The 23,277-nt window shown below is 37.1% G+C and overlaps 1 protein-coding gene across 1 annotated transcript in view; it reads right to left on the bottom strand.

The window, feature by feature from the left end:
* CCDC146 (coiled-coil domain containing 146) overlaps positions 1–17,398 on the bottom strand; it is a 109,132-nt gene extending 91,734 nt beyond the window's left edge. The window contains exons 1-2 of the mRNA XM_058524009.1: positions 17,215–17,398; positions 10,292–10,458 (exon numbers count right to left, since the gene is read on the bottom strand). Of these exons, the coding sequence (XP_058379992.1) occupies positions 10,292–10,447 (156 nt within the window). The 5' untranslated portion in view covers positions 10,448–10,458; positions 17,215–17,398. The remainder of the gene's footprint in view (positions 1–10,291; positions 10,459–17,214) is intronic.
* Positions 17,399–23,277: the final 5,879 nt, after the last annotated feature.

Genomic DNA, 23,277 nt, shown 5'->3' with positions numbered 1-23,277 from the left:
AGGAATTTTAGGAAGTTTTGCCACATGATGTGTTGTGGAACTCCCTCCTCTATTCCTGAAGCCCCTTCAGTACAGTCAAATTGCTTTCCAAGGCTTTCTGGAGGCACATCTGCGTTTCCTTTTGGCTGTGCTGAGATGGGTTTTAAGGGGAGAGAGAGACTGCTCAGTTTTATTCAGTTCCCAAACTGCTAAGAGCATGGGCTTTCCCCAGTGGTGCCTCAGGGGGCTTGGGGCAGTGGTGCTGGTGGACAATAGACGTGAATGCGAAAGAACAGGGAAACTTCAACTCTACATCCACCACATCCAAATCTGTTTCACATATTGTGCTTCTGTGTAAGGTTTTCACTGGAAAAAAGTGATAAAAGCAGTTTAAAAGAGGGTGAAAACCTTATGAAGAATCATAAGCTGAGAAATGTACTGTTACTGTCAAGTGAGGCTCAGAGAACTTAAACGGCTTGCTGATGGCTACATGGCTGTACATCCAGAGCTAGAACTAAGACCCATTTTGACTGAACCACTCCCTGCCCCACCAAACAGAGATTTTCTTTCCAAAGATTTAAGATATTTTTAAATAGATTTAAGATTTAAGATATTTTTAGCCTATCCATTCTTAGATGTAGTCTTTACAGACAGCGAAATTCCTCTCTTCTTTATCTGAAGTTTGATGTCCAGTAATTCTTATACCCACTTATTCCATATCTCTGATGCCACCCAGGTCTTCCAGTTTGCCTCCACTTGGGTATGTATGGGCTGGAAATATGAAAAGAACTTTTTCCTCAGAAGATAATGGACTTGGCATTAGGTTCTAAGCTTCTTGCTGGCATCTCCTTTCTGTTGCCAGAGAGAACAAAGGTTAAAATGTGGTGAATCAAACTCTCAATGTACTAGCAGAAAACACAGGAAACAATTTATGATCTCAGAGTAACAAAGGTCTTTTTAAGTATGACACAAAATCTTGAGGCTGTGAAAGAAAAGATCAATAAATTTATGCACATAAAAAATAAATTTCCACGTGGAGAAAAACATCTTAAGCAAACTCAAAGGAAATCCAACAAACTGAGAGAAAAATTTTTGCAATGCATATTATGTAGAAAGGCCTACTTTCTAAATGTATAAAGAGTTTCTATGAATCAAAAGAAAAAAACTACACAATAAAAAAATGGAAAAAAGTATGTGAACAGAATTCACAAAAAAGGAAGTACGAATGGGTCTTTGCATTAATCATGCTTCTAGCTTCTGTAAAGTTGATGCTTTAACATCTGCCCTACGTGTCTATGCCGGATACACCTTGTTCTAGACAACATGATAATATGCCTGAGTCACCCTGCCTTGGCTTCCTGCCTCCCTCATTGCCTCCCTCCCTCCCACCCCATTGAGAGGAGTCCTCCTCATGGGGACACATTTTTCAAATGGAAACAACCAATCTAGAATCCACACCCTCAACCATTTCCTTTATCAAGCTCTCACACTCAGGCCACTATACAACTGCCCTAATCACCCCAGTGACAGGTGCCAAACATCTTCTAAGACCCAGAGCTAATCCTAAGCCTGCTACACTGGCTCACCCATTCCTTCCCAAGGAAACCACAATAAAAGCTCTTGCACACAGTTCCTCCCTCTCCTTCTGCCTTCTGACAAACCCTGGTGCTTCCCCATGTGGCCCCCCATGGCGTGGCATGCCCCCTTCCTTTAGGAACTGTGAGTAATAAACTATCATTTCAATGGCAATTGTCTCCTTATCTGTTGGCCTTCCTATAACTCACATTTTCTACTAATTTACTATATTTTAAAAGTCATAAACATATGAAAAAAGTCTTATAATATGCTCCATTCATGTATTGAAATACTATGCAAACATTAAAAAGAATATAAAAACTGTACATGTATGTGAAAAAAGCAAGTGTGCATATTATACTACCACTTGCTTGTTTGTGCAGAGACTTCTGCGAGGCTATATAAAAGAGACTGTTAATAATGGTTGCCTCTGGGGAGGGGGACTGTGGATTGTGAGATGGGACGAGAGGCTGACTTACTTTTCACTGTGTACTATTCTGTGCCTTTTGAATTTTGTACTATGGCGTATTTTATGTATTAAAAAATAGTTAAAAAGAAAAAAAAAACTAACCTCATGGCTGAACAAACTTTACTACCTGGCTCTCTGATACTCTGGTCTTTAACTCCCTTGTCTGGCTTGTATCTCACCACTTGACCATTGAGATCTAGGTCTTGCTTGCCTAATGAAAACTATCATGATTGCCTCGTTTTAGCTGACTTTTCTGGTGTTCACTACTGCTGACTCATTTACTGATGTTACCTGTAAATCCAGTTACTGGATAGGCAAATTTCCAATCCTACTCCGTTCTGCTTTATTCCCCAAAGAATCTACCCAACAGACAAGAGTCCCTCCCCACACCCACCTATATATAATAGACTTTAATTGAAAAAGGCATTATTTATTTTAACCCTTAAGCTTCCATCTGTAGTGCCTAATATATTCAAATAGTTCTTGGATCACTAAAGGTACTATGTTTCTCAAGATGCACATTCTCTACTGAGAGCCACAAGCTTTCAAAAGCCAACTTACTCTCTCTGTCAAGAACTTTCCTTCTCAAAGGAGAAAACAATACCATTAAGTATTTCTCTTAATCCTAATTTTAAAAAGCAACATCTGTTCACAGTGACTATGAAAAAACAGCACCTGAGTTTAGATTATTATTTTTAATATTTAATCAACTTGCTACAACAGTAGCTAAAGAATCAATGAAGAATAAACAGGTAGTTAAAACTTTATTAAACATATAATTAAAAATAAACACAGAGCTGTGTACACACACACAGACTAGGTCCTCAGTACGTCAGTAAAGGAATGGAAAAAGAGAAAAGAAAATCAAGGAAAATAAACCACACAGATGAGGGGACAGATGAGCTGCTGAGGGGAGGGCCACTGCCACATTTTCCTCTGGTTCCTCGCCCTGAGTCCGGCATGTGGTCAAAAACCTCATAGACAGGAGGTAGAAGAACTGCCAATTCTTCTCTGTCCCCAATTTTCAACACTCTTCTGACTCCTGCTTGCCATTGATCACAGCCTATTCAGATAGCAGAGTTTTTCTGACAACACCCCAGATTCCTACCCAGAATCAATCTTCATGTTTCTCATTTTGAAGGTGCCAAGTGAATGGATAACCTAACATGGGACCTTCTTTTCTCTTACCCTGAATTCTCCTGCAGTGTACAATTCTGCTGATTGAATTTAAGGCTGTCAATCTACTTTGCAAAGTGGAATATGGGTTGTATTCTTGTAATCCTAATATAAATCTTTAATCTTTCTAAATAGATATGAGCCACGTTGATACCCCAAATGTTTAAGTGCATTCCAGGCATGTCCCAAGGTCTTCTTCCATACTGGAAAGATTTTTAAATTTCCACCTTACTGCCAGAGTGAAAAAGAAACTTTATGGGGAAAATGGAACCTATCTGTACTGTTTAATAAATTATCAGTCTGTTTAAAGTTTCTTGAAAGCGCAACAAAATCTTGAAAAATTATTCTTGCCAGGCTGCCTGGAGGTCTGATGGAAAAGTGAAAACATGCCAACAACAGCAAGACTTGTAGAAAGATTTTAAAAAGAAATTTAGTAGGTTTTTAATGCATATCCCCTAAGTACAGCTATTAGTGAGATGTGATAACTAAGAAAAAGGTAGGGAAACTAAGGAGAAATATTTAAATATTTCTCTTTTAATATACAGTTTACTTAAAAAGTCAATTTGTAAAACCCTAAAATAGTAGTGTTTAAATGTGTGAATGCCAAGTGAATAATGTCAGGTGAAATGTGTGCTAAAGTAGGAGGCAGGAGACCGGGTTCCACGCCTGGCTCTGCATCTGCCCAGCTGTGCAACCCAGGGCAAGTCTCAACCTTTCAGAATCTTTAAGATGGAAACAATGATATCTCAAAATTCCTATTCCTCATGGAATCACTAGGAGAATTAAATTGCATACGTGAAACTATGTTGACTGTAAGCTCCTTGAGGGTGGGATCTTATATTTTCATCTTTGTAAGCAGTTACTTGATTAATTAATTCACACATGAAAGAAACAGAAAACATTTTCATTCTTTGAAACACATTTTAAATTTCATCAGGGATTATCTCAAGAAACTCATCAGTAACTCTATAGAAGGTCCAACCTAGAAAATGAAGGGAGCTTCAGTAGCGCCAGAAAATCACCAATGTTTTCAGTAATTAATTTAACATTTTTATTAAAAATTCCAAAATTTATTTAATCTGTTACCATACATTAAGAGAACAAAATGTATAAAAAATAAGAAAGTATCTTTTGAACATGGGAGTATCTCAGTAAAAGAAATAATTTTAAAAGTAGGGAATTAGGTAAATGATGGCAACATCTTTTTATAAATACACAGTGGTAGACTGAGCTGTTAAACATCCATAAGAGGCAATTTGCAATCCTTTCAGAAAGTGATTTGAGTCTATCAGGAGCCTGCTATGTCTATATCTCCAGCCCAGGGACTTCCCTGGTAAGCTCAAGATCCACATATTGGACATTCCCCTCAGTTCTGCTGCTGATTCTGAATTCTCCGTCACTTATAGTACCATAATCCAGCCACTTTCCTAAATCAGAGACCCAAGCATCAATTTAGACTCTCCTCTCCCTCACCACCCCCCCATCCGTTCAGACACTAAGTCCAGCATTTTATACTTCCTTAATATCTCTCCTATTATTATTATATCTTTTCCCATTGCCCCGGCATTGGTTCAGTTTCTCTTCACGTCTTATCTTGATCACTAAAATGGCATTCTAATTGGTGATATGGCAGGAATGGAAAAGAGACAAATTCAATAGATATTTAAGAGAGAGAACCAACTAATAGAATACAGGAGGAGAATAATGAATTTATTTCTGAGCATGTTTATTTTGAGATAACTGTGGGGTCATCCAGGTGAAGATATTCTAAGTATGTGCATGCATGAGTGTGGGTAAAGCTTAAGAACAGAAAAGTAGGTTCACAGTGGATGCCATGGATGTGGATGAAATATCCCCTCTCTTGTCCTACTGCCTCCTAAAAGCTTTTTCCAGATCATCTCATCCCACAGCGATTGTTCCTTCCATTCAATTTTAATAATACTGTTTGCACCTTCCAGATTCACAACCACATACTGCCTTTTGTTGATATTTAACATTTCAAGTTTCTTTTTCCAAAATTAAGCTTCTAAAGAATAGTAACATTTTATATGCTTTATGCTTATGAATGCCCATGGTGTCTAGCACTATGCAACACAGGGGAGGTGCTCAAAACAAAGGAGGAGTTGAAGGGATAAATTTGATTCCAGTCGCTTTAATAATAATGATAATAAACATCTGCTAGCACAGAGCCTGGCACATAATGGGTGCTGAATTAATATCTCTTAAATGGATTAAGACTTAATGTCTCCCATTACTCTTCAAAAACTTCTTGATATCTCAATTCTTTTCAAATCTCACATGCAATTAAAACTTGGACACAAATATATTTATTGCACATTTTGTAAGAAGTCCAACATTTCATAGTTTTGTATATAACCTGTTTCAGGGAAAAGGTCACATATCAACAAGGCAAATCCATCTTCATCTACTCACCCACAATACTTGCATACCCCACACTCTACTTTTACAGAATTTCATATTCTATACCTATTCACACTTTTTACTTGCCTCCCAAATGCTCCTGTGCTACCTTTTCTCGTCTCCTTGGCTAAGTCAGGTCAAAGACTTAACAACGATTGGCACAAGAATTATTTTCATTAAAGGAAGAGAAGGGAGGAGACAACTGAAAAGCAAAGAGCCAAAAGGCTAAGGCAAGATAATTTCATGTTTTGATTTTGACTCTTGGCATTAAGACAAGAATGGTTTTACAGCTTCCTTGTAAGACTTGGAAAAGTTCAACATCTGATATGCTGACATTTGACACCTGAGGTCACACTTATAAATCAGTGCTACTTTACATAACCATATACAGATAGAAGTAGAAATCCTAACTTGGGGAATACCATGAAAGCTATAACTTATATTAAGGCTGGACGTGAACAGCATCTAACATAATGCTTTGAACAAAGAAATACACAAACCATTTGTGGAAAGAATGTTTTTTTTTTTTTAATCACGTGAGGAAGTTGGAAAACAAAGCTGTTTTATACTATATTTACTGCTTGTCTCTGTGCAAGGTCTTGAGCCAGGTGCTGCACAGGATACAAATAAAATAACATACTGCCATGGTATTAGATGAAAAGAGTTACTATGATCCTCAGAGTGTATGTTGGTTTAATCTCATTGGAAAACCATTTGAAGGTATCTACTAAAGCTGAATAGAAACCTAGACTAACATTCAGTAACCCCACTCCTAGGCATACACCCAAGATAAATGAATTCATAAGTATAAGGCATGCACAAGAATGATCATGGAACTTTATTCATAATCATCCAAAACAGGAAACAACCCAAATCTCTAAACAGAAGAGAATGGACAAGCAAATTATGGTATATTTACCCAACAGAGTACTACACAGCAATAAAAAATAATTGAACTAATGCCACACACAATGTTATGAATGAATCTCACAGATACAATGCGGAGCAAAAGAAGCCAGACACAAGGAAAAACATACTGCATGATTCCATTTATATGATGTTTAAGAAGAAGCAAAACTAATATACAGTAATAAGCAGAATAGTGGTTAACTTTAGTGGGAGCAATGACTAGGAAGTCTCAAGGGAGACATCTGGGTTGCAGGAAATATATCTTGATCTGAATGGGAATATGGCAGGAATGGAGAAGAGATATTTAAAAGAGATATTTAATTCTCCAACTCACAAAGAAAACACAGGAGAAGAATTAGGATAGGGAGAAGAATGATGAATTCAGTTCTGAACCTATTGGTTACAGGTATATGTAAAAATTCACCCAGCTGCATGCTGAATAGTACTGTACACTAATATTACTGTATGTGGAGTGCCAGTTCTCATAGTTAGGCAGTGATGGCAGAGTTAAGGATCAGGTGTCCACCATTAACCCACACAGTCCATTGATAAAAACTCTGTGGCCTAGTTCCCAAGCATCACTTTGAACATCCATCCAAAGTGTGAATTAACACAGCGTAGTTCCTGCCCTGCTAGGTCTTATCGCTTAATGTGATCACAATGTCAGTGGGTAATTCTAAATTTTCTATGCAAAATATTTATGATGAGAAGATATTTGATAAATATCTGTTAATGATCTAGTTCCAAGTGACAAGTATAGCCTATAAATGCTATAAGAGTTGAGAGGTTGGAGAAACCACCATGATCTGGCGGCTCAGGCAAAGTTTCTCGAAAGACGTGGGAATTGAGCCAGACTCTAAAAGGTTAGGAACAGAAGCAGGGGTTGCAAAGTGTGGCCTATACAAACACTTTATTTGATTTTTTAGCTTGAATGGCATAGTTTTTCAAGAAGCAATGTGATTAGGAAGATTTGTTGATAGCAATGACTTTTATCATGCTTGGTGAATATGTGCCATTTTCCTAGGCATGTGAATATTCCCTGCTAAAGGAAGCAACATAAACAGAAAATCGACAGAGGGTCTAAGTGAATTATTAGACTGCAAAAACAGTTTGGGCCCAAATTGCAGAGTGCCATGCATGCCACACTGAACACATTCTGCAGGCAATATTAGAGGAGAGCATGACATCCACGTTTTGCAACTCAGTAGCGCTGGGCGAATTGTGCAACTAGCATTAATAACAATAAATGCTGTAAGCAGCTTCTGGTTCTTCCAATGTGATGCCAAACATCTGGATGTGGAAGTGAATTTCTAACTACTTTCTTTCAGTTGACATCTGAACTCTTCTATCCGGCAGAAAGAGCTTCTGTTTAGACAACTGAAGGAGGACAGCTTATATAAAGTAGGCTAAAACACTGTAAGATGCATACATCTTAGAGGAATGTTAAAAGAATTAGAAAATAAAGCTATAGACACCAATTAGGAACAATCTCAGTGGTGTTTATTATGGAAATAAAGTTGCTTGAAGTCAATAATTCATTCAGCAAGATTTTGCTGGCTTGAGGAAGAGTTTAGTAATTTTACTTGGTAATTTTACACTATTCTAAGGGTAGGTAAAGCAGTTCTTTGATGCTATAATCTCATGTATCCACTTTATCAAGGGCTGGTCATACCCAACGATTAATAACTATAATTTGTGCATACACATATATTGAGAGATTCTTGAAATATTTCATAAATTGTTACACTGAAGATCAATATGCAGGAGAAGTTGTCCTAAGGTCTCCTTTGACTTTACAAAACAAACTTTTTGTGCTTCTTTATCTGTGGCTTAAGAAACGTGACTATAATTTTTATTATTAGCATAACCTTTGGTAGAAATAAACTAGTTTAGCTTTATTTTTTATTTGATAGAATTATTAAGGGTAGTGGGTAAAAGTAGAAATCCTATTGCAAAGTGGGACATATGATGGATTTTAGCAGAAACAGAGAACCTTGATCACTTAAAAATATTAAGAGTAGAGATATGAAGTCATGGTTATAAATATATATAGAAATAGATAAAAATTTGTGTGGATAAATATATTCATGCATCTATTTCCTAGCTCCATCTGCTGAGAGGACTTAGAAGCAATGACAGACCAGTAGCAATGAGCATACCCAGAATTAAGATCTGAGGTTTCAAATACCAGTCTCCACTAAAAGGAACCAAGGACCTTTGAGATCCTTTGAGAAATGGCTGGTTCCAGGATTGGAGCAGTGAAAGTGCAAAATGAGCCTGGAACATATTCTTATGCCAGAAAGTAAAAAGGTGCACAAAGAATCACAGGGGCACGTCAAAAGGACAAATGAGCCCTCTTGAAGGGTGTATACTAGCCAAATCTAGGACAACTGAAGCACCAAAATGAATTATGACAGTAATGAAACCCAGTGAATGGAATAAGAACTCATAAGCCCAGACTGAGAATAGATAGATAGATAGATAGATAGATAGATACATACATACATACATACATACATACATACATACATACATACACAGTTAGATAGAACAGAAGAGAAAGTTCTTCCTTACAGTAGGAAGCCAACTAATAAATGTAGAAGGAATGATGGAATTAGAAAATCACCATTTGATGACCATGATAATAATAATTGATCTGGGCAAGAACCATCAAGACATGCAAAACAAGTTGGTGAAAATTTTAGGAGGCATAGAATACTTAAATAGTCTCAGAATATCTCCTCGTACGGTGCTTATTAATTTCAAACAGAAAAACAATAACTTTGCAGAGGAGAAACCAGGAAGTTACCACCTTAACCAAGTGATCAAAGTAAATAACACCAGTAATGAGACAAATCCACATCATGCGCTCCTGACACGATGTTTATATATATATACATAAAACAAAAGCTCAACAGTAGCTACAGCAATTGTTTAAAATATTTACACCAACAAAATATTGGGGGGGGGATTTGGTTTTGCTTTTTGGTTTTGAATAAACTCTGTTTTGGTTTTAAGAGTTTTTTAGTTTATTTTGATTATGACTATTCATCAAATTTCTTAGATGTTTTATTCAGTTATATTCACACAAAGTTAGTAGTCCAGAATTCAGATGTCATCTAAACTATTTTCTAAAGTACAGCAATCAAGCATGACAAGGTAGCAGTTGCTTATGCGGTCAGTTATTATTTTTTAAAAAAACCTCTCTTCATATATGGATATTTCCTAAATGTTCATCTTGTTTTTTAAAAATCAGACAATGAGAATATATGTCATATTTCTCTTCTTGCTTCTCTGCTGATAGGAAACAGCAGATTTCAGTGCCCTACTGCAGTGCCTACATTTAGTTAGGTAAACGTATATTCCTTTCTATCATTATATGACAAGATCTTTTACCTTCATTTTATGGAAGTAAATATAGTATATTTAGTAATGAAAGAAATCTCCTCTTTTATTTCATTTACCAACCCATGGAATATAGTTAACTGACTGCATATATGCAAATATTTATTATGTTATAAAAGTATCAGAACCCACACTACCGCATTAGTCCAGGATAACATGATAAGCTCCTGGAAGAGAAGGTAGCGACAATTTTATTTTCAAGTGCTTCAAACTGTACATGCCTACAGGTTAAATGTAATAAATTATTTTGATAATGATATTAGATAATGATATTTGATAATGATATTAACGATTATCTGAATTTTAAGTAGATGATGATTCAGTTCTTACTATAGTAATATATAAAGAGAAATATACCTCATGCAGACAAATGAAAGCTGGAGTTGTAGATAAATCAACAAACCGCTCATCTCGGATGTTAATTGTGGGTACTACGGCATAAATGGGTTCTTCTTGATCCTTTTCATCTTTCTCCTCTTCCTCTTGTTCTGTGTCTGTGGTGCTGTCGCCCATTTTTCACAATTCTAAAATAAAATTATTCCAGATTCAGATTTTTAAGGATGTCTTCACTTATGAAGTAAAATTAATGGAAAATAATAGAAGCAAGAAAAACTTAACTGGAGTAAGTTATTCTCCAATGAAACTATAGGTCAGGAAAGTTAGCTATAATCATGTTGCCATAAAAGACTGCTTTGTTGGAAAGATACTCTCCATTGCTACACTCGAGTCAATAATTCTAATTTTTTAAAGTAGGCTATTGTTGCATTAATTAGAAAAAAATTATATAACTAGAACGTAAGCTCCATGAAGGCAGAAAACTAATTTTGTTTACTGAGCACTGTAGTAGGCACTCAATTACTATTCAATGATTGGGTAAATAAATAAAAACTTTACCTTTAAAATACAACACAAAGTAAATTCAAATTATTTTTGGAAAAATAAAAACCAATACCCTGTGTGCCCCATACTGCCTGAGGCATGCACCTGCAAACCAGGCCACCAGGCTAATTGCTCAATACCCACAGTGCCTGCTATGGCACACAAGCATATGGCCTATGCTTGTGTGCACTGCCACCTGGCCTGTCTCTGCTGCTCATGTGCGTGCTCAATTGTCCCAGCAGACTTCATTTACAAAACATAAGCTCAAAAATAAAATTATTAAGAATTTCAATATGGTGACACCAGAGCATTAAACTAAGTGCAGGTCCCTTCTAAGAGTGGTTCGTTGTGTGCCTGCACAGGACACACATCTATGAAGCTAGCCCTATGTACTGGCCATTGCTTTGCTCATGTATTCAAGTGGACCCAGAGCGCTTTCTAAAAGGACCTCTGTCTTGGCCTGCAAGGTCTCTATTGGCCCACTTTGGTGGCATTGGCATAGCTGCCCTTCCAAGAGAGAGCTGGTAGGGGGCCTCCATTGCACAACAGAATGCCAATTTAATTACTTGCTCTTTTGATCTCTGAAATATACGAATCTGCACTCAACAGAAGAGTATATGTGCACTCTTCTCTTGACAAAGAAGATATCTCCAACGGTCATAATTTTAAGGTCTGGATCTTCTGCTGAACATGTATCATCTCTCATGTCTATCTTATCAGACTAGCTGCTCCTTGATGATAGGGATCCCCATTCTTTTAATATGGAAAGCATGTTCTATAATATGAATCCAGAAGGTATGGTAGACTCTGGTTCTTGACTTTATTAGTCAAGTGGCCATAGGCATGTCATTTATTCATTGTCTCCCTCCTCCTCTCTAAAATAGGAGTAACAGTAACTAATTTTTCTGCCTCATAAAGTATATATGCAGATTAAATGCGATAATGCCTCTGGACTTCTAGCATCCATTTTTCTGCCACAGCCATATCTCCAATTTTCTGCCACAGACGTAAATTACACAGGCTCCTGTATCCTCCTGCTACAAGAATGCTTCATAGGTGGCAGCATGTTCTTTCATCAAGAGGCTCCAAATGTCTAGTTGTCTTTCTTTGTGTGATATTAATAGCCACTGATATCATTTGGACTTTCCCACCTTTAACACTCATTCTTTTTCAATGCTGTAAAGCAGTTTTTAAAAAGAACCTATTACTGTCAAGGTATCACAACACTTTACATTTGGTAAGTAATTACAGTTTATTGTTTAAATTTTCAGGGAGTTGGAAATGGTTTGGTTATATATCAAATTTGTTTGTGTTAATAAGCTAAAATAATCATTTCATGGATGTCAAATGTTAATGACTATCCCAGAAAAATATTTCCTTCAGAACGTGAGACCATACTTGCTCTTTTTAGCTTTTTATTTAAGAAACATTTCAAATATAAACAAAAGTAGCAGAATAATATGATGAATCCTCAAGTACCCATCAACCAGCTTCAACAAATATCAATTCATGAGCAATTTTATTTAATCTGAACACTTCCACTTCCCCCTCCACTCTCTATATTATTTTGAAGCAAAACCTAGACACCTAGACTTCATAATATATCTTGAAGAACTCCATAATAATAAACAGAGATGGTCCTCATTCTATTTCACAATTGTATAGCCCTTCTTTGCATAGATGCACCACAAGTTATTCAAACAATCCCCAATTTATAAACATATGGAATGTTTCCAGTTTTCTGCTATTACAGTTTTACAAAGTATAGTACATCTATCTATTTAAAAATATTTTTTAAAGGCTCTTGGAATCTTTATAATCAAGATGGCATTCACTTTGAAAACCTAAGTTCAGGCAACCTTCTCAAAGCACTGCACCTTTAAATATGGTACAGCTTACCCAGGCAACAAAACAGAGGTACTATGCTGAATTTGTCCAAATTCCTCTGTCTGCTGAAGTTTTCAATCTCTATTATCTTGAAAACATTCTAAATATTTTAAAGCAGGTATAACATTTTACAGAGGGAAGCAACTAAAAGACACTATAACAGAGTCCTGATAGAGATTATCAGACAATTTTTTTGTGTGTGTGAGGAAGATCAGCCCTGAGCTAACATCCATGCTAATCCTCCTCTTTTTTTTTTTTTTTGCTGAAGAAGACTGGCTCTGAGCTAACATCTATTGCCAATCCTCCTCCTTTTTTTCCCCCCCCAAAGCCCCAGTAGATAGTTGTATGTCATAGTTGCACATCCTTCTAGTTGCTGTATGTGGGACGCGGCCTCAGCGTGGCTGGAGAAGCGGTGCGTTGGTGCGCGCCCGAGATTGGAATCCAGGCTACCAGTAGCGGAGCACGCGCACTTAACTGCTAAGCCACGGGCCGGCCCCAGACAAATTTTAACTCTTAGAAAAGAAAGAGTGAATAGGAAAGTAAGAAAACACAATAGAGGCAAATACAAAAGGCTCCTGTGAATTAACACCTAAAACACTAATTAATCTAATTAAGTAAGGGGTTGGAAAAGGCTTAAGTAGATACCAAAGTTTAACAGATAAATATTCAAGGATTAATTAATATAGTATTGCAAAGCCCAATACATTAATATTACCCTGCTGCAGGCAATATGATTAATTGACAGCTATAAATAAAACAATGGAATAAACTATATTCTCAGTCTATAGTGATGTAAACAAGAGAATATTTATAAAACATCTTAAAATCGTGGTGTAGGAAGAACTACATAGCTATCAAGTATAGTAATTCTAGAGACTTATATCTCCATAATACCTAAATCAACTAAGCAAATATTTATTGAGTTGTTTTATGAAGACCAAGAGTTTACAAACACGCAAGCGATTTACAATCTAAAGATGAAGCAAGGCAGGGAAATAACTAGCTCTACATCATGAAAGGTATGGTAAAATGAGTCTAAATAAGAAGCAATATTCTTAAGAAGGTGGATAGGCTTAAAAAGCAGAGTGTAGCTTGGAATTTAGATCTTAATCTACAGATATTGGGAGCCACTACATTTTTTGCCCAGAGGAGTGATATGGTCTTGTAAAGATGTTAGTGACCGTTAGAAGAACGGTTTGGAAAGCCGGTGAATTTGGAGGCAAGGAGACAATTCAGAGGCTTGACTCAGCCACTGTGCTATGGGTAGGAGATAGATTCAGTAGTGAGCAAAACCAGAGAAGGTCCCTGACCTCAGGGGGGCGCACAGACTGGTGGGCAAGACAGAAATTAATCAAAGAATCACAGAGGTAAGTGAAAATATGTATAACTGAAATAGGAGCTATGAAAGCATGTACCACGGAAGCAGGGTTGCCACACACTGCACAGTTCCAGTGGGCGCCATTCACATAGCAAGGTCTGCAGTGAAGCAGCCCTGATTGGAGGTTAGATGATGAAAGCCTGAGCCAAAGGAGTACCATGCTATGCTGTAGGAGTCCAAAGAAGAGAAGACATGGTTTTACGAGGCTTTCTAGAAGGGAGAGGACATGTACTGAGCTTTGACACAGAAAAGCAAAAGCCCAGTGAAGGAGAAAGGCAGGTAAATAGAAGCTTTCATCCTATTACAGAAGAACACTGAACTCCTCTGTTATTAACACTTCATCTTGGGGTTGAAAGGTAAAGCCAAAATAGGAACTTCACAGAGAATAATTAAGCAATCAACATTGCAGGGTATGCCTTGTTTTGTAAGACACACCACTACTTCCTCTTCTCTAAAGCTAAAGAGGGGATCATCATTTTGTTTTGATTTTGCACTCTTAAGGAAATTTTTCTTGACTGTTACTAGGAACACATGTGAAAAACAAATACCCCACGCACTAGAGAGTAGGGCAAGATACACAAATGATGTGGCTTGTTGAAGGTAAAATGGCAATGCTTGCTTCAAGAAAGATGTAGCAGGAAACCATACCCTCTTCTGAGACTGCTTGTCACTGAACAAACACAAGTGTTAGTGTAACGTAAAGTCAGACATGGTATTTGTCTCCTAATCCCACACAGAACCTGAGCATTCTTTCTCATAATTTAGCTCTTCTAACTGCCCTGGAATCATGATCGCATGCTCCCTTCCCCAGCAGCCCATTGCTGTAGAAGGTTAGTTACATGACTGTTTCCATGGTAACTCAGAGCCAGACCTCTTGGAGGAAGGGAGAAGTCTGGGATACCTATTTTTTTGTTTGTTTCAGTTTCCTGTATTTATTAAAAAACATTGAAATGACAAAACAGGTTACAAAAATTGTGGTATATTTAAAGTTGTATGACAAGTGCCTCTCAATCCTGTGATTTTTTCTCAATCCTCTGTGATTTTATATATGTTCTCTTTTGTAAGTAACGTTAAAAGTCTGCATTAAAGGCCCTTTCGAGAGGTCTCTGGTCCCCAAGATGACAGGCTCAGAATATTGGGCCGCCAATCTGACACGCAGCCTACAGTTACCTCAGATCCGCTTAATCCAACAACAGCAACATCTTCATCCAACACTACCAACTTGGCAGTCTTGAATGCAACAAACACAATTATTGCACTTATTCATGTCTAGACTTTTTATTCTATGTACAATTATATAATACCCATTATTACTATACTAAGACTGGACTTGAAACATTTTTTTAAAGATATAGATATAGATACAGACTTCAGGGCATATTTTTAAAAAGAGGGAATAGAAAAGCTTTGTCATTCAAAGACCCAACAAATCAAACCACAACTTCTTTCTGTTCCTAAAAAAGGGAAAAAGAAAAAAGCCCTCTCAAAAAAGAGTCCCGCAAAAAAAAAAAAACAACCCATTCCAGTACAGAAAAAATAAAACCGCTGCAGTAAGTATGTACAGATAAAATTTGCCTCACAGTTGAAGTGTTAATGTTACAATGTGGTTTGGATTACCTTTCATTAAAAATACTCATACACATAAAAGAAAACAAGACTCTTAAGAGGAAGCTCCAAGCGCATATGAGCCTTTAAAGTAAGTGCTAACAGTATTAGACAGTTGAATCTTAAATTATATGCATGTGTGACCAACGAGGAACCTGTTAATGACCCATGGTAATGGAGAACCTAAGACTGTGTTACAGGATAAGCTCCATCCCTGGGATGGAAGGATGCTCAGAGAGCTCTAGGCCTACTCCCAACTCATTTGCCTCCTTTTCCCCACTCTCACCCCAGCCCAAACACCAACCCAAGAAAAGTTACTCTCTTCAAATCTTTTTATATTTTTCCCTGTTCTTCTTAGAAACTTATACAGCCAAAAGGAGCTCTATATTACTCATTTCTGAGTTCGTATAGCATATAGGGTCATGATAGGGAAGAACTGTCATAGAAACAGATGTGATTTTGTCTCTAACATATCCTTCTGGTCGCCCTCATCAGATGCAGGCACTCCTGCCCAGTGTTCACTCACCTGTGCACCTAATAATAACAACATTTATATAGCCCTTCACAATTTACACAAAGCTTTCCCTCATATTATTTCACTTACAACAACCAGGTTCCATAAGAATTATTATCTCCATTTTATACATGAGGAAATTGAAGGTCACAGAATATAAATGATGTGCCCAAGATCACACAGCAATAAATGGCAGTATTTATTCACACCCATGTCCACTGGTTCCAAATCCCTTACCCTCTTCCATTACACCATTCAGGACTCTGGCCACAGCCTTAGCAAAGCCCTTTCCTCTTGGCCTCCAGTAACAGAAAGCAGGATCAAGGATACAGGCGGGCTGATGGAATTCAACATCTGTCACTGCAAAGGTGTAAAGCTAGGACTCTTTTAGCAAAGAGCAGGCCAACACAGTGTAAGTCCATTGAAGACAGATTAATTCTTGTAGAGCAGTGATTATTAGGCAGTCCCTGAGGTGGTAAGACTGACTACGCAAAACAATGGGCTATAGAACTTGTTGCTATAGTTACAAACAGAAGGAAAGCCTTCACATATACAAAGTGTGGCAAGAAACACTAGTTTCATATCTGCAATAATTTACAGTCATTCTGCAAGTCCAGTCAGGCTTCAGAAATTCAAAGGGTGCCTGAGAGGCCCTATCAGTTCCCTTAATAGTTTCCAAATAATTCAGTAATGAGCAGAGACTGAGTTCCAAATCCTGTGGGAGGTTTGGAATGCCCAAGTAGGTGTGAGGCTGACAGTTTTCCAGAAGGTCTGTAAAGCAAAGAATCTACATGTTTGCATGCAATCTAGAATCCTCACATTGCAGGCCACTCCTCACTCCTGGTATAAAAATGTGCATGTTTTTCAAATTCCACTGTTGTCTTTGCTTGAATTTTTAAAAATGATACCAGAAAGCACATTCATAACATTAAAACAGTAGTCTATATATCCTATCTGATTAGGCTGTTGCCTTTGCAAACCTGCTCTTTCGCTTACCCCCTTTCCCCTTCTACATACCCAAGTCAGTAGGAACTTGTGGGTCTAGATGGTTCTGTTTCCTTAGCAAAGAACTTCATGAAATATGGGCTATCACTGCTTCCCATTTGCAACAGCCCAGGTTCCTCTCTTCTTCCTCCTCCTCCTCCTTCTCCTATTCTTTGATCTAAGATTGGGATTAGTGGCTTTCACTTAGTCTACCAGGATGACAGCATGGGGTAACGGAAATGACTACTTTGAAGTTCATCAATTTAGGCTTGAATCTCATTTCTTCCCCTCCTGCGTGATATTGGGCAAGATATTCAACCTCTAAGTGGCTATTTCCTTAACTGCAAGATGATTTAAGAGTTGTTGTGAAGACTAAATGGGACAATGCGTGTGAAGTCTCAGCCCACACCCAGCACATAGCCCTCAATAAATGCTAGCTCCCTTCCACCACTGACTGCTTCTTTTGCTTTCATATATAATATGTATTAAATGATTTGACAGGGAACAAATACACAGAGGTTAGCTTGGGGCTGGACCAAATAGCTCAGGGATCTATAGGCTGGAGAAAGTGATTTGGGTCCTCTCCAGCCTGAATTTGTCCCAGAGTACTCCTTAGGATTTGGTATGAGAGTCCCAAGCCTAGTCTTCAAATCTCACTGTGAGATGTTTAAATCTAGGATAAGACAGACTATATAGGACACTGGGTACTGCAGAGGGAGACAGGGAGCAACACAATTTTTTAAAGGTCCTGAATATTTGTCAACTTCAAGTTAGGGTACAGTCAGCTTCAGATGATAAGTAAACTAGGCAAAGTTCCCTTTCCCATGTCTAGAAATTTCATAGCCTCCTCTTTTCATTGCACAAGTATTTCCTGTTCTCAGGCTTCCTCTGGCCCTAGGCAGATCTCCACTTTAGTCTTCCTCCCCCCGGGCAGCATCCCTTACTCAATTTCTTTCCTTCCTCTAAAAGCAAAGGTTCTTACATTAAATATAGGGTTAGAAGAATATTTACCAAGCCAATTTTCCTACTTTACACTGGAAGAGGAAATTAAAAATAAAAATAAACAAAAAAACCTCTCTCTGAGCTGGGGAGCTAGGAGAGTTGGTGAGAAAACAAGTTGGCATGAGCCCCTGGGGCACCCTGCCCACCCAGGACGAAGTTCAGGAAATGAAACAGTGGAAGCTGGACATTCAAGAACATCAGAGGGATAATGTGCCTCCTTTCCCCGGTGAGACTTGGGGGAAGTGGCAAGGTGCCAGAGCCATCACCAATCCTACACCTTCATGTGATGAAGCAGAGAGGAGTATCTAAGCAGAGAGAGTGTTCAGAGAGTGGCGTAGGAGAGGTGTTGAGGTTGGCTGGGAGTGCTGCACCCCAAGAGCCCTTGACGTTGTGATGAAAAGCCTGCTTCAGAAAGCTTTGTGGACCATACAACTGAGAACCAGATGGGATGCAGAATTCTTAGAAGATGCCAGCATGGAGACCCATGTCTGACACCCAGGTGGGTGCACATCTTAGGAAGTGTCAGCGTTGTCAGACACCAACCACTGACCAGACAACCATCCTGAAGCCATAATGCTACCCAATAACCCTGAACTTGGGCCTCATGCCCAGGAGGAGGAGAGGAAAAGGGAAACATGAATTGAGTATTTGTTTTTAGTCAGGCTTATTGAGGTATAATATATGTGCAATAAAACTTACAATTTTAAGTGTATAATTTGATGAGTATTTACAAATATTGACAGTTGTGTAATCACTGCCACAGACATTCCCATCACTCTAAAAAGTTCCTTTGTGCCGCTTTAGGATTAATGCTCCCTCCCATTCCCATCCCTTCCATCCCAGGCACCTGGTGATCACCTAGTTTTGCCTTTTCTAGAATTTCATGTAAATAGAATCATAGATGTTTCTGGCTTTTATCATTTTGCATAAGGTTTTTGAGGTTCATCTACATTGCTGTGGGTATCAGAATTTCATTCCTTTTATTACTGAGTGCTATTCCATTGTATAAATACACCACAATTTATTTGCCATTCACCAGTTGATAGACATAGCATTTGTTTTTTGTTTTTGGCTATTATAAATAAAGTCGCTATGAACATTTGAGTACAAGTCCTCATGTGAATATATGTTTTCATTTCTCTTCAGTAAATACCTAGGAATAGAGTTACTGGGTCATATGATAAGTATATGTTTAATTCTATGAGAAACTGTCAAATTGTTTTCCAAAGTGGCTGTACCAATTTATAGTCCCACCAGCAATGTACAAGGGTTCCCACTGCTCCACATCCTTGTCAACACTTGGTTTTGTCAGTATTTCTAGTTTTAGCCATTCTGGTGGGTGTGTAGCGGTATCTAATTTTAATTTGTGGTTTTAATTTGTATTTCCATAATGACTTATTATGTTGAGCATCTTTTTCTGGGCTTATCTGCCATTTATATATCTTCTTAGGTGAAGTGTCTATTCAAATGTTTTTGCCCATTAAAAAAATCAGGTTGGTTTTTTTTTTCCTATTAACATTGTAAGTTTTCTTTGTGTATTCTGGATACAAGTCCTTTATGTTTTGCAAATATTTTCTTTCACTCTCTCCCAGTCTTTTCATTTTCTTAGCACTGTCTTTTTGAAAAGCAAAAGCTTTGAATTTTGAGGAAATCCAATGGATCATTTTTTTCTTTTATAGTTCACGCTTTTTTTTATCTTATTTAAGATATCTTTGCTAAACTCAAGGTCACAAGATTTTTCCCTATATTTTCTTCTAGAACTTTAATAGTGTTAGCTCTTCTACTTGTATCTTTTATTTATTTCAAGTTTTTGCATATCATATGAAGTCAGGGTTGATGTTCTTTTTGGGGGGAGCATATGGATATCCAATTGTTCCAGAACCCTTTGCTGGGAAAAGTCTCTTCTTCCCATTGAATTATCATGGCACTTTTCTCAAAAATCAACCAAATATGTGTAGGTCTATTTCTAAATTCTCCATTCTGTCCCATTGATTTGTATGTCTATTCTTACACCAATACTATATTGTATTGATTATCATACCTTTACAGTATAGTTGTAGCTTTACAATTGTAAATTTATAATTAAGTCTCAAAATGAAGTAGTATAAGTCCTCAAATTTAGTTCTTTTTTCAAAATCGTTTTGGCTATACTAGGTACTTTACATTTCCATATATATTTTAGAAGCAGCTGGTAAATTTCTATTTTTAAGAAAGCCAGCTGGAATTTTGACTGAGCAATGAATCAATACATCAGTGTGGGGTGATATGCCATCTTAACATTGAGTGTTACCCTCACGCCCGTCAGAATGGCTATAATTAACAAGACAGGAAACAACATGTGTTGGAGAGGATGTGGAGAGAAGGGAACTCTCATACACTGCTGGTGGGAGTGCAAACTGGTGCAGCCACTATGGAAAACAGTATGGAGATTCCTCAAAAAATCAAGGATAGAACTACCATATGATCCAGCTATTCCACTGCTGGGTATTTATCCAAAGAACTTGAAAACACCAATGCATAAAGATACATGCACCCCTGTGTTCATTACAGCATTATTCACAATAGCCAAGACTTGGAAGCAACTTAAGTGCCCATCGAGGGACAAATGGATAAAGAAGATGTGGTATATATACACAATGGAATACTACTCAGCCATAAGAAACGATGAAATCCAGCCATTTGTGACAACATGGATGGACATTGAGGGTATAATGCAAAGTGAAATAAGTCAGAGGGAGAAGGTCAAATACCGTACGATTTCCCTCATTAAGTAGTAGATAATAACAACAACAACAAACACATAGAGACAGAGATTGGATTGGTGGTTACCAGAGGGGAAGGGGGGAGGGAGGAGGGTGAAAGGGATAATTCAGCACATGTGTGTGGTGATGGGCTGTAATTAGTATTTGGGTGGTGAAGATGATGTAATCTATGCAGAAATAGAAGTATAATGATGTACACCTGAAATTTATACAATGTTATAAACCAATGGTACTGCAATAAACAACAAACTAAAAAAAAAAAAAACATTGAGTGTTACTTTCCTTGAACATGGTATTTCTCCCCACTTATTCAGATCTTCTTCAATTTCTCTCAGCAATGCTTTATGGTTTTCAGAAGATAGGTCTTCATATATTTTGTTAAATTTATCCCTAAGTATTTCACATTTTGTATGTTATTGTAAATGGTATTGTTTTTAAATTTCAATTCCCAAATGCCATTGTTAGTCCTTAGAAATAAAATAGATTTTGTTATTGACCTTGTATCTTGTAACCTTTTGAAACTTTTTTATTAATTTAGTAGCTTTGTACAATATTCCTTAGAATTTTTTACTTTAGATGATCATGTTGTCTGCAAACAAAAATGATTTTACTTCTTCCTTTCTAATGTAGATTCCTTTTATTTCTTTTTATTGCCTTATTGCACTGTGTAGGACTTCCAGTACAACACAGAATAGAAGTGGTGAGAGTGAACATCCTTGCCTTGTTCCAGATCTTAAGGAAGAAAACATTCAGTCTTTTATAGTTAAGTATGTATTAAGTGTAAGTTTTTCATAGATGCCTGTATTAGGTGGAGGAAGTTCACTTCTCTTCCAAGTTTGTGGAGAGTTTTATCAGGAATGGGTATTGAATTTTGCTAAATGTTTTTTAAAGAACCCATCGAGATGATCATATTTTTCAACAAATGATGCTGGAACAACTAGACATCCTTAAGTAAAAAAATACATCTCAATCCATACCCTACATCATTTATAAAAATTGACTTGAAATGAGGAATAGGCCTAAGTGTAAAATCTAAAAGTAAAAAACTTCCAGAAGAAAACACAGGAGAAAATCTTTGTGACTTTGGTTTGGAGAAAGTTTTTTTCACATTGGACACAAAACCACAAATCATAAAAAAAAAAAATAGATAAATTGGATTTTTTCAAAATTTAAAAGATCTGCTCTTCAGAAGACAATGTTGGGAAACTGAAAACAAAAGTCACAGATGGGAAGAAAATATATGCAAATACTGTATCTGACAAAAGACAGGTATCAAGAATATATAAAGAAACCTCATAACTCAATAATTAGAAATAAAAAAATGGCCAATAAAAAATGGGCAAAAGATCTGAACAGATACTTCAGATATATAAAAATGGCAAATACACTCACTGCATTAGTAATTGGGGAAATGGAAATAAAAATCACAATGAGATACAACTAAACACCTATTAGAGTGGTTTTAAAAAATGTGACAATACCAAGTGTTGGTGAGGATGTGGAGTAACTGGAACTCTCATATATTGCTAGTGGGAATGTGAAATTGTATAGCTCCTTTGGAAAAGAGTTTAGTTATTTCTTCTAAAATTGAACATACATTTACCAAATGACCCAGCTCTCCCATCCATATGTGTTTATTTAAGGGAAATGAAGACATATATCCCTTCAGAAACTGTATACAAATGTTTATATTGGCTTTATTCATATTCACCAAAAACAACCCAAATATCAACTTGTGGACGTATAACCAAACTGTGGTACAGTCATACAACGGAATTCAACTCAGAAATAAAAGGAAACAAATTACCAATACATACAACAACACAGATGATTCTCAAATACATTATACTAAGTCAAACAGCTATGTACTATAAGATTCCATTTATATGAGTTTCTGGAAAAGGAAAAAGTATAGGGACAGATAACAGGGTCAGTGGTTGCCAGGGGCTGGGTGTTGGAGAAGGATTGACTACCAAGGGGCCTGAGGGAACTTTTGGCAATGATGAAAAAGTTTTATATCTTGATTGTCATGGTGGTTACATGACTGTACATATTTGCCAGGATTCATAGAGCTGTACACCTAAAAAGCGTGAATTTTACTCTGTGTAAACTATACCTCAATAAACTTGACTTTAAAACAAAGCAAAGCAAACAAAAAGAATTAAACTTACACAGAGTCCTAATACTGTAGACTATCAGAAGAAAAAAAATTCCAAAAATAACCCCAAAGACAAAAAGTAGATTCTCTACAAAGAAACTAAATTAGATAGAAGATTTCTCATTAGCAAAAACCGTACTTCTTCAAAGTACTGAGAGAGAGTAACTGTCAACT

The sequence above is a fragment of the Diceros bicornis genome, chromosome 3 (genome assembly GCF_020826845.1).
Source record: "Diceros bicornis minor isolate mBicDic1 chromosome 3, mDicBic1.mat.cur, whole genome shotgun sequence".
Classification (NCBI taxonomy): domain Eukaryota; kingdom Metazoa; phylum Chordata; class Mammalia; order Perissodactyla; family Rhinocerotidae; genus Diceros; species Diceros bicornis.
This window is presented reverse-complemented; position numbering and strand designations above follow the sequence as displayed.